General features: G+C 44.2%; 1 protein-coding gene across 5 annotated transcripts in view; it reads right to left on the reverse strand.

Moving 5' to 3' along the window:
- The window catches only part of trps1 (trichorhinophalangeal syndrome I), a 117,329-nt gene that overhangs the window by 60,007 nt on the left and 42,741 nt on the right, over positions 1–14,581 (reverse strand). For all 5 annotated transcript variants that reach the window (XM_076754498.1, XM_076754503.1, XM_076754502.1 and 2 more), the window contains exons 3-4: positions 5,380–6,087; positions 4,528–4,643 (exon numbers count right to left, since the gene is read on the reverse strand). In XM_076754498.1, the coding sequence (XP_076610613.1) occupies positions 4,528–4,643; positions 5,380–6,087 (824 nt within the window). The remainder of the gene's footprint in view (positions 1–4,527; positions 4,644–5,379; positions 6,088–14,581) is intronic.

Below are 14,581 nucleotides of genomic sequence, written 5' to 3' on the forward strand. Positions count from 1 at the left end.
GCTGCTGCAAACATGGAAAGTTACGTCTCATCTGCTCTCAGCACGAAGCTCACAACAAACGTAATCCCTTATTTTCCGTATGTAACTGTAGACAATTAAAAGGCTACAGAAACTGACCAATAACATATCCGTCAGGCTCGACTGTAGTATCCACTGCACGAGGCCAAGATTTTGCATTACTGAGCGAGCAACCTGACACTCGTCTGTTTTTTATTAGGTTAGCCCCTCGACTGGAGGTGATTATACTGCGCGGCTGCATATACTGGTGCGCAGGAAACCTGGCAAGTTTTACAGTGACATTAGACTCACTACTGCACAATACGGATTTGTCTCTTTACGGATCTGTGGTCTGATGCCGACTTTTGGCAGTCTTGTAATGGAGGTTTGGCAAGAGCAAAACGCAGTTGGTAAGATGCATTTTAAGTGTGCAAAGGTGTATGGTTTCATGTTTCTCAGATAGCATTTAGCTCGATTTTGACAGTGCAGATGTCAGTGAATTTTGATTTCAGCCATAATTACTGCATTGACTTTGTTGCATTTTGAATTGACAATTAATCTTGTATTCATTCATTCATTCATTCATTCATGTTTTCCTTTAAACCTCATTAAACCTCTCTCTGTCCCTCTTCGTGGAGAAGACAATGAAGAGGAATTCATATTCAAAAACAGCTATTGCCTGAACACAGAAACATAAAAATGGCAGAAAGAGGGCAAACTAACGAATCGTGGTGGGACGAAACATTTATACGTGCTGCAAAATGAGCAAGAAAAGCAATTTAAAATGTGAGATGGTACATTTCAGCTCCACTGAAGAGAATAAATTCAGGAGGCTAAATGAGATCTATTACTGTTTGTGATCTCACGACAGCAATCATCCAATCCCCACGTCCTGCAGACCCTGCCCAGGCAATTAGAGAAGAGCCAAACATCAAGTCATTTTAGCAAGTAGAATGGACAGAAAGGCTCGGGGGGGGGGGGGGAGAGGGGGGAGAGAGAGAACAGAGGACAAGTGGAACAAGTTGAGAGGAAAATGCGTAAGTCGAGGAACAGAGAGGAGGAGAAGAAGAAAGAGGTGAGAGATGGATGAAAAGCAAATTGAGAAGTGCGAGAAAAAAGGGAATCAGAGGAAGAAAGTGAGCAAAGAAAAAGGCAGGAGGTGGACGAGAGAGACGAGGACAGATGATGAGAGAGACAACTGGAGAACGCAGAAAGAAAAAGAAAGTTAAATGTGTCTGACAGCTGTTTCATTACGCCGCCTAACAGCCGATTATAACTACTGGTTTCAATGCCTTTCTCTCTGTCTGTCTCTTCCACTCCCTTCTCCCCTTTCCTCCTCCATCTCTCCCGCTCTGTCCGTCTTTCCCCTATCCCTCTCCTCCACGAGTCTTTTTTTCCTGAGCTCTCATTGGTTGACAGGGCATCTCGTCTTAGCAAATGACAACATGGAATTTTCCAAACGTGGGCGGGAGAGAGAAAAAGCGAGTGAGGGATGGAGAGAATAGAGACCCCTTTCATTCGCCTTTTTTTTTTATATACTTTCACTTTTTCTTCATAATGACGACTTAAGCCCACTGGATTTTCTATTTCTGACTCGGTGTGTGTGTGTGTGTGTGTGTGTGTGTGTGTGTGTGTGTGTGTGTGTGTGTGCTGTGCTTGACTACTGTGTGTATGTGTGTTTCTGTGCCCATTACGTGACTTACAGCCATTACAGACTCCTGGTTAAAGTGAAATGAAACTCCTTGACTATTACCCCCCCTCCGACACACACACACACACACACACACACACGTATGCACCCACATACACAAACACACACCCACATTTATTAGATCATCTTGTTTAAAGCTTTCAGACAAAACCCTACTGTTTATGCACATTCAAATCCTGATCCCTGACCCAATTGTTACCAAACCTGGAAAAGTCCCAATGCTGAAAACGACAATTAAAGACAATATAAGAGCTTATTTTATTAGATCATACTTTGTTTGATCCCTACAACTTCGGACAAGTATTGAAAATACTTTGGGTGTGAAGTATGAAAACTTGAAATTAATTTGCACACTTCCTCTGTATTTACTGGCAACTGATTGACATATCCGCTGTTGAAAAATGTGACTTTTCAGAAGCATGACAGCCTCTCAAACTACTAAAAACCATGAATTAATAAGGAATAAATGGCTAGATAATTAGGCTGCAAGATATGGACAGAACATATTGCAGTAAAACTTGAAATATCAAGTCTGATGAGGTCAAAAACTCTTTCAGTGACTCGACGGTTTCTGATTTGGGATTAATTTTGCTGCTGCATCAGAGCAACTCAATGGCATTTCGACGTCTTCCACTAAATTTGTCACTAATGACCATCTAATTTACAAAAGGTGACCTGATAGAGGTCTGTCTGCCTGACGCTTACGGTTCGCACTATTTTAGCACGTCCATTCAGCTGTTATATATACACTGTATATATTCGAATATATGTATTAAAAAAAAGACACATGCTTCTGAATGCGAGTTTTAACGATCACAACTACAGCATAAGTAGTCCTTTAAAAATTGCAGACTTACATAAGTTTACAAGAGGCAATAAATATGTGCATGGTGAAGAATGGCAGTTTCACAGCAGACATACAGAAGCAGACGTGTGAATTCAAACCACGTGCCTGACGATAACAGGGACAGTGAACTATGTACATTGCTAAGCCGAGACTTTCCAGGTCATTCTGACCGGTTTACAGCCGTTGATTTCGCTGATTAGTCCCCCTTGATTTAAAGTGCAATAATCAGAAAAATAAAACTACATCACCGAAGACATGTTTCATCCTCAAGCTGATTGGCTGATCTGCGGATGTCCAGACTGCAGATGCAAATTACATCTGGCTTTTTAATGTGCTCTGATGATGTGTAATTACAAGGTAAAATTAAATCATCTTTAAGCGCAGGGACAACATTTATCTTGAAGGAGGAATTGCACATGAAAGTTTGCAGCACTCCTGTTCTTATAGTGCAACTTCTCAGCAGAGCAGCTCCCACCAGACACCGGCCCTTTTTAAAATGGTCACAAATTGAGCGATGAATATGAGCGATTAGCCAGGATATCCATTAATTCCCCATCATTTAAAACACAGTGACTATGATGCATGCTGTGCAAGTGTATGCATATGTGTGTGCATATGCATCGCCTGTAAGTGATTTGTAAAGCATTCCGTGTACCTGCGAATCTGTGTGTGCGTGCTTGAGCATGCATGCACACACATGTGCAGCCTGTCCACCAGGTGCCCTATTTGTCTTGCTTTCTGTGTCTCTCCATCTGTCAGTCTATAAAGTTTTATAACTTGCAACACAATGGCTCACTGTCAAAATCACACACACCCTATGTCACAAATCGGTTGCAGATTGTGCAACCTAATAAATTAGTTCAGTTATGAGCCTAGATTTACAGATTTATGAGTAATGCTTATATTGAATTGTTAATTGAATCAATGCGCCACCTGTTTTGAATCATAGCTTCTAACTGATTGATTGCTTAAAACTCCTCTGATATGCTGTCAGGTTGCTTGATGTTGCAATGCAAATACTGCAACCTACGCCTTGTTATGCAAGTTATTATTTATAAAAACAAATCTACAAAGTGATCTGAGCTGCTCGCTTTATTCATAAAAGGTTGGAAATATTACTTCAATCCAGTTGATGTTACTGTTGCATTAGTTATATTTTGACAAAGTCCCCAAATAAGAAAAATATGAAGATGATTTTATTAAATTTCTCCCTAAGTTTAGATTTTAAATTAATGAAAACAACGCTCCAGAGAGAAAGGTCAATTTTCAGAATTTTCACAGAAGTGCATGCCCTTATTTTTGTTAACGACAAGCAGATGCAAAGATGTGACGCAAATGCGAAAGCAGATGCATCAGCACTGCACCGCATCTACATCTGTAGATCCCTAATGCACTTTCTGAAACATTTTCAAGTTTCAACGCTCGAGCTAAAAGTAGAACAACGGTAAAATGCATGACCTCTTAAACTTCAAGAAATTACCAGATTAAAAAAAAAAAGTACGGGGGAACTTGGGAGGCAGGGCACTGAGATTGCTAAAAAAAAAAAAAAGTAAGCAAAGATCAGTCAAACAAGTGCAAAAAAAAACTGCTCAAGTGCTTCATGATTGCCAACATTTCCATCAACATCATGAAGACATCATTGGTAATCTAGTCAACATGTGTTTGCTATATCTGAAGAGGCTCCAGTCTGTGTTTCCAAGGTATTCTTTGGGGGGTGCTGCAGGATTTGGGGTTTATATTCTATTTTTTGAATCAAGAGTTCGACACAGGCACTGAACTCGGACGCCGTTTGCAGCTACTGTAAGCGTGATGCTGACGGGATTAAAGCTCACCAAATCTGAGAGCGTGACTCTCTTGCAGTATGTGTGATTAAAGGCACTGATGCATTTATTAGACGTGAACAAAATTCGTTACGCATCATCATGAATATTAAATCTTTGAATTTGCATTCAGGACTGCGGCCAGTGCTTACCTGTACATCATATGTGCCATTCATCATAACTGTCCTGTGCTGCTGATTGTGCACATCTGGTCTCGTCTTCCCCAACTCTTTGGCTTGGTTCCTCTGCCCCTGCCCTGCCTGTATGTCTGGGAGCAGAAATACAAGGAAGGGTCAGACTCGTAGAAGCAGATAAACAAACAGGGTTCAGGCTGCCAGAGGCACAAACATCCAAGGACATGTCTGACTTCTGGGAAGAAGGAAAACTTTTAGGTCAACAATCAACAAGTTGTTGCTCCAAGAAGCTGGTGCGCAGCGAGAATACTGGAAAAACAGGCTTTACGATAAATACAAAATCAAAAATCTGCCTTCAAATTGTCATGAAATAGAGCTTCATAAAAGATCTGAGTTTGTGTGCTCGTGTATTTTAGGGTTTCTGAGACACACACAGCTTTCCCTTGGGTTCTGTCACCTGTTACAGATCAACCTGTTTACCTGTGGAATGTTCCAAACAGGTGTTTTCTGGAGCATTCCACTACTTTCCCAGCCTTTAGTTGCCCCTGTTGAAACGTGCTGCTGCCATCAAATTCAGAGTAAGTGTACAAATGATGAGGTAAAACACATATTATATTGTCTTTGTGCTGTTTTCAATTGAGCATATGTCAAAAAGCATTAGCAAATTAGCACGTTCTGTTTTATTTATGTTTCAAACAGCGTCCCACCTTTATTTCGGACTCGGAGTTGTAGGACTGTTATGGTTCAGATTTATTTACACGTACTAATCCTTCTCATCATCATCTTGTGCACAGATTCCTGTTATTTTCCATTTCTTTAGCTCGCTAAGCATCGACACGCGCTCGACACATTGAGCGGAGCTGGAGTTACCTGGAGGTGTGTGTTGGGGAGCCATGTTGTGGAGGGCCAGGATGTGTGTGTCCAGGGCGGCGTCCTGCCGCGTGCGGTTGTGCAGGCCCAGGTGATACTTCCTAAAGTGCTTCACCAGGTCGGCGGGGTCGTTGCCATAGTAACCGTAACCGCACACGTTGCACTTGAAGTCCTGGAGTTTGGGAGAGGGGCTGGAGGAGAGGGGAGGGGTGTCAGTCGTCGACTCCTCCCCTCCTTCCTGTCTTTGGAGGAGGTGGGCAGCGGAGAGGAGAGGAGCAGAGAGATGATCTGCCTCCCCCCTGTCTCGTTCGCTCCTCTCTCCTTCCTCTATCCCCTTCTCCCCATCCTCAGCCTCCGACTGGCTCTCGGGTCTGTCAGTCAACGCCGCTCCTCCTTGCTTGGCCCTCCCTCCTCCTCCTCTTCTCCCCCCTCTCTCCTCGTTGCTGTAGCGATCGCCGACCGATGAGGGAGAGACAGACGAGGATACGCACTCGCTTTCTCCCTCCTCCTCTTCCTGCTCCTCATCTCCTCTGATCCGGTCGGAGGATTCCGGTTCAGAGGGCCGGTTGATTCGCTCGGCCTCTGCTCCCACTCTCCCCTCCTCCTCTCCCTCCTCTTCCTCTTCTCCTGCTGGCCTCCTCCCCTCTTCTTCCTCCTCCTCCTCACCTCCCACACTCCGGATAGGGGGATTCTTCTTCCTCACCATCGCTGATAAGATGAAAAGAGACAGAGACAGGAAAAGTTTTTGTGTCATTGCTCGAGTGATACGTTGACATGGAAGGTTTTAAACACATAAACAGGCCACAGTCCACATGAGTGTTTTTCATAATCCTTTAAAATCAAGACTCTTCGAGAGACAAGGTGTGTGCAGGACTCTTATAACATACTGTGGGTTGCATGCGCACACACAAACAGAATTCTCTGACAATGATGCATGTGTACAGAGCTGCTTTGATTCAATTTACAAACTTCTTTTAAGGCCGAACACTGCGAGGATCCACAACCGCAAACCTCGTCAAAGAAAAACAGCCCCGACAAATCAGAAACATCTCAGCTGGGAGAGGTTTGTCAGGGGTGTGTGCGTGCGTGTCGGGATGTTCGTCGCATCCTTACGTGCATTTTTTTTTTTTTTTTTTCCTCCCTTAAAAACCAGGGAGTGAATCTTTTTATCGTTACAGAAACCATCCGTGAGAATCTTCAACGCACGACCACATCAAAACTCAAACCATATCAGAGAGGCCGGGAGGGCGAGGGAGGGGAGGGGAGGGGAGGGGCGGCGGAGGGAGGGTGAGGCGCAGTGAGAAGTGGGGGAGACAGAGAGAGGAGAGAGAGAGAGAGAGAGAGAGACGGGGAGAATGGCCAACAGACAACCACATCAAACCACACAGCCCATATCAGAAAGATGGATGAGGGAGGCGGCAGACAGCGATTCATCCCCTCCAGCCCTCTGGATTTCTCTTTCTTTCTCGCATCTCTTTCCGCACGCCTTTCATTCATTTTCTGCTCCTGCTCTGTCTGTGTCACCTTCTGTTCTCCACTTTGCTTTTACCCCCCTCTCACCTCCTCTTTCTCTCCCCCTACCCCTTCTGCCACCACGCTCATTTACAATTAGTGTAAAACAAACCTCCATCAAACGTAAAAAAATTCTCATTTTGCTTGAATTTCAGCCATTTCTGATTCTCTGATGCCCTCTTTCACAAATAATTTGAGCAATTCCATCATTAAAAATTTTCTCTCTCTGTTCCTGCCCTCTCTCTCCCTCTGTCGTTCCCCTTCTCCCACCATCCCTCCCCCTCCCTCCCTTATAATCACTATACAAAGCCATCAAATAACCAACCATGTGTTTTATGTTAAACCATAATGTTTCTTTTGTTTGAAAAGAGAACAATTGTGGTCGTTCTGTTCACAACAGTCATGACAGAGAGACAGAGATACTGTGTGTGTGTGTGTGTGTGTGTGTGTGTGTGTGTGTGTTTCCCGAGCATGTGTTTATTTGTGGTCGTTCAGTTCATATTCGGTCGTAAACACAGTCAACCCATTGACCCATACACTGTGTTTGTATGCGTGCGTGCGTGCGTGCGTGTGTGTGTGTTTGGTAATAAACACAGTGAACAGACGCCTGATAGACGCCAAAAACTGATCGCTTTTAGATCAATGCAATATGAGGGGGGAGAGACACTGAATGTGTGTTTGTGTGTGTGAGTAATGCGCGTTTGATGATGCGTGTGTGTGCGAGCGATACAGCATGCGTGCGACCCCGTGACTAACTCTGTGTTAGTGTGCGAGATAAATGCTCGTTGTTATTTACTGATAGCAAACAGTTAAAGCATGAGCGAGTCCACACACACACACACACACACACACACTTCTAAAGAAAGGGAATTCAGTTGAAAACAGATAGATGAACATAAACAAACACATGCAGATACACATAAACATATTGAAAAGGACCATATTTTAACAAGCCTGTAATGTAATCTGGTGGATTAAGAAGAAAAGAGAAAATAAAACACACACATAAACACAGAAAAAGAGGAGAGAAACGAGCGAAAGAGGGCTGCTTTCTTTGTTCAATCCAATTTTCTCTCTATGGCCTTTCGAGCATTCGAACATTTTTTTCTTTCCCTCTTTCTCTACCATACAACTATTAAAATAAAGCAATTTATGTCTGCAAGGGCCCACGCCTAGACCAGCCCTGGCACTCACTGTGTGTGTGTCTGCATGTGTGTGTGTGTGCGTGTGTGTGTGTGTGTGTGTGTGTGTGTGTGTGAGGGAGAGTGAGTGAGTGAGTGCAGGGAGCAGAGGAAAATCTCATCTGATGTTCACCACACCCAGTTAGAATTCATCATTCACACACACACGCACATGCACACGCGCGCACACACAGATACAGACACAGACACACACAGACACACAGACACACACACACACACACACACAGTGGAAAACTACAGATCGCTGTGGTAAAGCAATGAAGCTGAAATCCCGACCTAAGAAGCACTGACTGACCTAACTGTGTTTCCATCCGCCCCGTAAGATCTCTGCGGCAGCTTAAAAAGTTAATCGGAGCGATAATAAGAAAATCACGAACGACTCCGCTGAAGCGTGAAATCAACAATCAATCCATTATTTATTTATACGGGCATCACATGCTCATTAGCATACGTCTGATGTGCTGCTAACGTGCTCCAGGATGTGGGCAAGGAGAAGAGGTGTGTGTGTTAAACGGCTGTACGTATGGTTCTGTTTCTGGGTCTATGCATCTGTGTGTGTGTGTGTGTGTGTGTGTGTGTGTGTGTGTGCGTGTGTGTCAGTGTCGCAGCACAGCCTTTGTCTGCTTCAGGCTGTATACACAGACTGGAACCATTACTATCAACTACAATTAGGTACAGCCCACCACAACATACCACATAACAACTACTGCTACTAGCTACAATTAGACCATATACACCACAGTGGCCTGAATACCATCGTCAGGATAAATGCGTCAGTTAATCATTTCCATCAACTACAATTAGCCCCAACGCCAGTGAGGCTCTTTATCTGAAATTGCCAATAATCACGCCCAAGACATCTGTTGAAGGGTATACCGAGAGGGGTGTGGGATGTTTAGGTCCTAAACGTCTGGACAAGGTGAGGAGGAGAGTTTCAGTTGCGTTTTTTTTTAATGCAGTTTGGTGTGAAGCGACTGAATTTGGTCACGTTTGCGCTGTAAATCCACGCAATTAACCAAAAAGTCTAAGTTTTGATTTTGCTTTCAGCTGGGCACGACTAAAATCAGCTGAAGTTTAGGCTTTAAGAAACAATTATCCGCAGGATCAATTAATCAGTCGTTCCGTCCGTTCATCATTTAGTCAATAAAATAGCTGAAAATAGTGAAATCGCCTTAAAACACATGGATCAATTTAAATGACAGTAGATGTTAAAGCTCCACTACAAAGACTCCTTGCGTTTCATGTCACATTTAAGTTGCGTCGAGGCTCCAACGCGACCGCGTAATGTGTTCGTGTTTGTCACATGACACCAGACGACGACGGCTGAGATTAATGGAACGTATCACAACAACTATCACGGCCGGCGACAAATCAAAGAAAGCCTTTTTGCGTCACACAACACAGATCTCGCTAATTGGAAAAAGAGATCACCCGTACATCTCGACCCTCTCGCCCAGCTGAGCCTCTAAACGCGCACTATGACGGCTCTGATAGGGAATCTCAGCCGCATATTTCTTCTGCCTTCAGATAGCTTTGTTCTTCCCCTCCCCGTGGGACAGCTGTAGTTGGCATCTCCATCTGTCATAAACAAAGGATTAATGTGCAACATATGAAGAAATAATGCTAAAGGCAAGGTCTTGTTACACAGAGAGATCTCTCTCAAGCTTTTCTTTCTGCTTCTTGATCTGCGTCACTCTGTCTCTTCATATTATTCTCTCCGTCTTTGTCCCCGCGTTTCCTGCCCCTCATCATCTGTCCTCGCTCTTTTCTTGTGCTGCCATTCCCTCTTCCTCTGTCTCATGGCGTCTTCTCTCGGTTTTTTAAAACAGATAGATTTACAGGGAAGTGGGGCACACAGAGGAGTATTGGTTAAGAGATGAAGGAGAGGAGGGAGAGGGAAGGTAGGGAGCGTCTGGGAGAGAGGTAAATGGAAGGAGGGCAGGGGCTCGGAGGGGAGGAGAGGTTTTAGACAGGAAGGAGAATATATTTTCTTCATTTAAAAAGAAAAAGGGGAGATTGTCTGGGGAAATGGAGAGACATATAGGAGCAAGGGAAGGAGAGAAAAGAGGCAAAGAGCAGATGAGCCCCACATACTAATGAGCATCCTCCAAAAGTGGATGACTATTAAAACATCTACTGTAAAACTTCCCCTAATCTCCAGAGTCACTTTAAGTTTTGCCAACAGAAACAGCACAGTGTTTATTAGCCACTATCGGGCTGCGTGGGGGGGGGGGGGGGCACTTCACAGACAGCTGAGTCTCATCCTCCAGAGTTACTGTGGAACAACACAAATAACGGCCCGTTACTTAAACCTTTCAACAGATCTGAGCTCATTCAGGGCCCGGCAACGTGCAGCAGGAAGGCTGGTGGATTTTGCAAACCACAGTGAGGCTCCTGGTTTATTTTGACTCATATGATACAACAATTCTTTCCCAGATGTCTTGTTCTGAAATCCTTAGGTGATGGGAGACTCGAAGAAAGAAAGCCACGGACAGCGAGTGAGTACGTGAGGACGTGTGGGGGCGAGCTGTCTTGGCCAAACGGCACACTGAATAAATTACACCGATTCACGAGAAGCAGAAAAGACTTTAATTAGCTAAATTAATTTGGGAGCAAACTGGCTTCATAACGTATGAATGAAGAGGTTGAGTGTGTGAGCAGGAAGGCACATTTTAGTCCTACAAGCCTGATTACAAGAAAGTTAGCTCGCTGTGTAAGACACAAATAAAAACAAGTGTTCCTGAGCTCATGTAGTAACATCCTTCATGCAATCATGTGACCCTCGCTCCATCCTCACCTGTGAACGACTGGATGCCCCTTTCATACCCAATCATGATGATCACCTGTTACCAATGAGCCTGTTCACCTGAATGATCCAAACAGGTGTTTTTGGAGCATTCCACATCTTTCCCAGCCTTTAGTTGCTCCTGTTGCATTTTGTTTGAAATGTGTTGCTCAGATTCAGGATAAGCAGATATTTAGAAAAATCAATGAAGCTGATGAGGTCAAACATTGATATATGGTCTTGAATGAGCAAACTGTAAGTCAGGTAGGGCTGCAACTAACAATTATTCAAATATTGGATTATTTTCTAAATTAATCAATACATTTTTGGTCTATAAAGAGATGATAATACAATTTCCTGAACCGTGAAGTCCATCACTTTAAACTGGACTATTCTGTTTACTAAACTTTAAGACAAAGAACAAAATCAAATTCTCACATTTGAGGAGCTGCAGCACCAACTGTTTGACATTTCTGCTGGGAAAAGGCTGTAATGATTAATGGGTTACCAAAATAGCTTCAGATGAATTTTCTGTCGATTGGCTAACTGATTAATTAAATGTTTATGCTCTACACTCGACGTGTCCGACTATTTGGCAGCACAACACTGTCAATTTCACTGGATTTTCCATTTAAGAAACCACTGCATGTACATTTTTTTTGCATATTCAGCCATGGTTTGCTGGCCGTATTGTTGCTTTACTCCAAATAAGCACCATCGCCGTTGCTGCCAGGAACCTGAAACACATGACTTCCTGTCCGAAAAAGGCTTTTCCCTGGAAGGACCTGGCAGACGCCGGCTGCCGTTGTTGTTGTCAGAGCTTTCCTGATTGTGTTGTATCACTCAGCAGTCGTTTATTTCTATGAAAATGTCACAGATTATTACTTCTAGGAAGGCCACTGATGCACAAAATGGCAGTCACGCTGAAACGGCTTGTAGCTTTAGGTTACGTGTCAGTGAGTGAAAGCAGCTGAGGAAAATATTAATGAAAGCGCGCACGTGACCGTTTTAGTACCCACACAGACAAAACAGATCAGTCCGTGAAACCGAGCCTATTTAGAGTGGTGGGATAATAATAGGAATCGGCCACAAGTGCACGCTGCTATGTGGCGCTTAGTTCAAGTGCTGGACGGGAGCACTGGTGTGTTCGGCCTCTTCCAGAAAAGAGGGGATAAGAGACGGCTGAAGGGAGCATTTCTGGGTTTTTCTGTTGGGGGGGGGGGGGGGGGTAAGAAACAGCTTGCAATTGATTTTGCAGAAGCAGGAGTCTAATTGGAGATAGGCAGGGGGGTTGGGAGAGAAACAGAAGGAGGGAGAGAGTGGAGGACAGCATAAAATCACTGTGAGACAGAGTCCACCTGCCATTTTAAGACTAAAAGCTCTCAGTCGCCTGCTAGGCCCCTAATCAATGCCAGAACTCTTACTCACACACACACTCCTCATCTGCTGTGTAGCAGGGGCCCAATTCATTCCTGCCATGGATCAAGCAAATCACACACTCTCTCTCTCTCTCTCTCTCTCTCTCTCTCTCTCACACTCACTCACACACACACACACACACACACACACACACACACACACACACACACACTGTAGTACTCATTTGTAATGGGGTAACAGCATGCAAAATATGTCATCTTAAATGTCAAACTTAATCAGAGGTTCACATTTCAATACCTCTCTCTCGTTCTGAGTCCCTCACTCTGCTCGCGCCCCTTCACTCCTTCGAGCTGCCTCTCTCCGCTTCCCGCTCTCTGCATTCGTCTCTTTCTCATCAACACACACACGCAGACTGATGATGCGAACACACCTCCCTCCGTCTGCTCCTGTCCCTATCTGTCCTTCTTTCATCTAGATCTCGCAATTAAACTTTTGCTCCCACCCACCCTGATGCATCTCCCTCCACCCTCTCTGTTGTTGTCTCATGCTCATTCTCCATTTCTCTGCTCTCCTTGCTTTGGGATATCCTTACACGAACCTCGGCGTGTTTGTTCAATTACTGTATGCGACCGGCAGAGAGGTGTCTGTTCATCAAGAAATGATCGAAAAATAAAAAAACTGGAACAAGTTCAGACTGTGTCACTGATGTGGCTGCTCACACTGGTGTTCAGTCATGTTGAGCGGACTGGCCTTTCTTCTGGGGACAAAAGTCAAGTCCCAGAAATGCAAATCGCTCAGTTTCAGGGTGAAGGCTTTGGATAAGGTTAGGATTAGGAAAGCAGGGGTTATGGTTAGTGTAAATCTCCAGGAAATTAATGTAAGTCAATGTAACATCCTCTGACGTGAGCGTTAGTGCACGTGTGGGTGTAAAATAAAAGCACATCAGACCGGGCCTTCAAACACTCAATTTGTTAGTATCTTTAACTTTAGATAAATCCATCAATATTTAATTCAAAAAGCGCGTTCAGAACAAATAACACAAAGCACAATCACGCTTATGGATTCTCATAAAAGCCACCAAAGTTAAACGAATATGTTTGTATTTGTTGTGGTTTATTTAAATCCCAGCTTTAATGCATATGGCTGTCTCTTCGCAGGGTGTTAAGAGATATTATTCAGACACACACTGTAAAGATGGAGAGAAGACAGAGCAGCCAGTTAGCTGAATCCAACAACCACTCCAATGAGCTGTGCACATCTGCAGATCACTGTCACTTTATTAACATCGGGGTTGTTGCACTTACTATTTCTGACATATTAACGTTTTCATTTGTTAAATAGGAAACAACACTGGGCACAGACACAGATTCAGAAGAGTGGGAGACACACTGCTGTACCAAAAACCAAACAGAGCGCCTGAAGACGACTGCATCCACCCTGCATCCACAGAAACACACTTACACAATCCCAGCCGGCCCCCCCACCACACAAACTTTATTAAAAGTCTATTAGAGGAGTCTGACCTCGAATAACTACGCTGGATTTCTGCACCACACAGGGTCTGGGAAGCACTGTACTCTGTGTGTGTGTGTGTGTGTGTGTGTGGGTAAGTGTGTGTGTAATAAGCTTACTCTGTAGGGGGGCTGTTTACCCCTTTGGGGAGTTACAGGCAGACACTGCTTAACACCAGTTACACACAGACATGAACACATCACTGGGAGCTTTCCAGTATAACCATGGTCTTCTAGCTGCTGAGTGATTTTAGACTGCTGCTCAAGAGCACCTCAGAAACTACTGAGAGGACGAAGAGTCTCTCGCTCCACCAAAGGGAGAATCTCTGACCGGTCTGCAAGTTAAAACTGAAATTCAGCTTCACACACAAAAGACACAGAGCGACAGAAAGTCACTTTTCCAGCTGTGACTTACTGAGCATGACACAAACGAGCTGTTCTCATGAGGAAAAGGCAAATTTGGCTATGAAACCTGATTTTGAAGCGCGTGTCGAGACCCACAGGTGGGTCAGGGGAGCATGAAAGCAGGTTACTCTCTGCAGGAATACATCTGAACGCATTATGCTGTCCAAGCATTTCTTGCCAAATTGGTGGAGGTTAGCAGGTTAAAACAAGGTACATTTTCTTAGATTAGACTACACAATAGACCGTCTGTGTGCATGTTAGACTATTACAGCGAAAGAGCTGCCAAGAGGTTGCTGGTTCAGTTCCCAATGGGGCTATAAATGATGCAGAAATAAATCAGCATTACAACACACGCACACACATGCACGGATCCAGGCTGCTCGTTCGAATGCAGGCATACACACCGC

This window comes from Chaetodon auriga, chromosome 17 (assembly GCF_051107435.1).
Source record: "Chaetodon auriga isolate fChaAug3 chromosome 17, fChaAug3.hap1, whole genome shotgun sequence".
In the NCBI taxonomy this organism is placed as follows: domain Eukaryota; kingdom Metazoa; phylum Chordata; class Actinopteri; order Chaetodontiformes; family Chaetodontidae; genus Chaetodon; species Chaetodon auriga.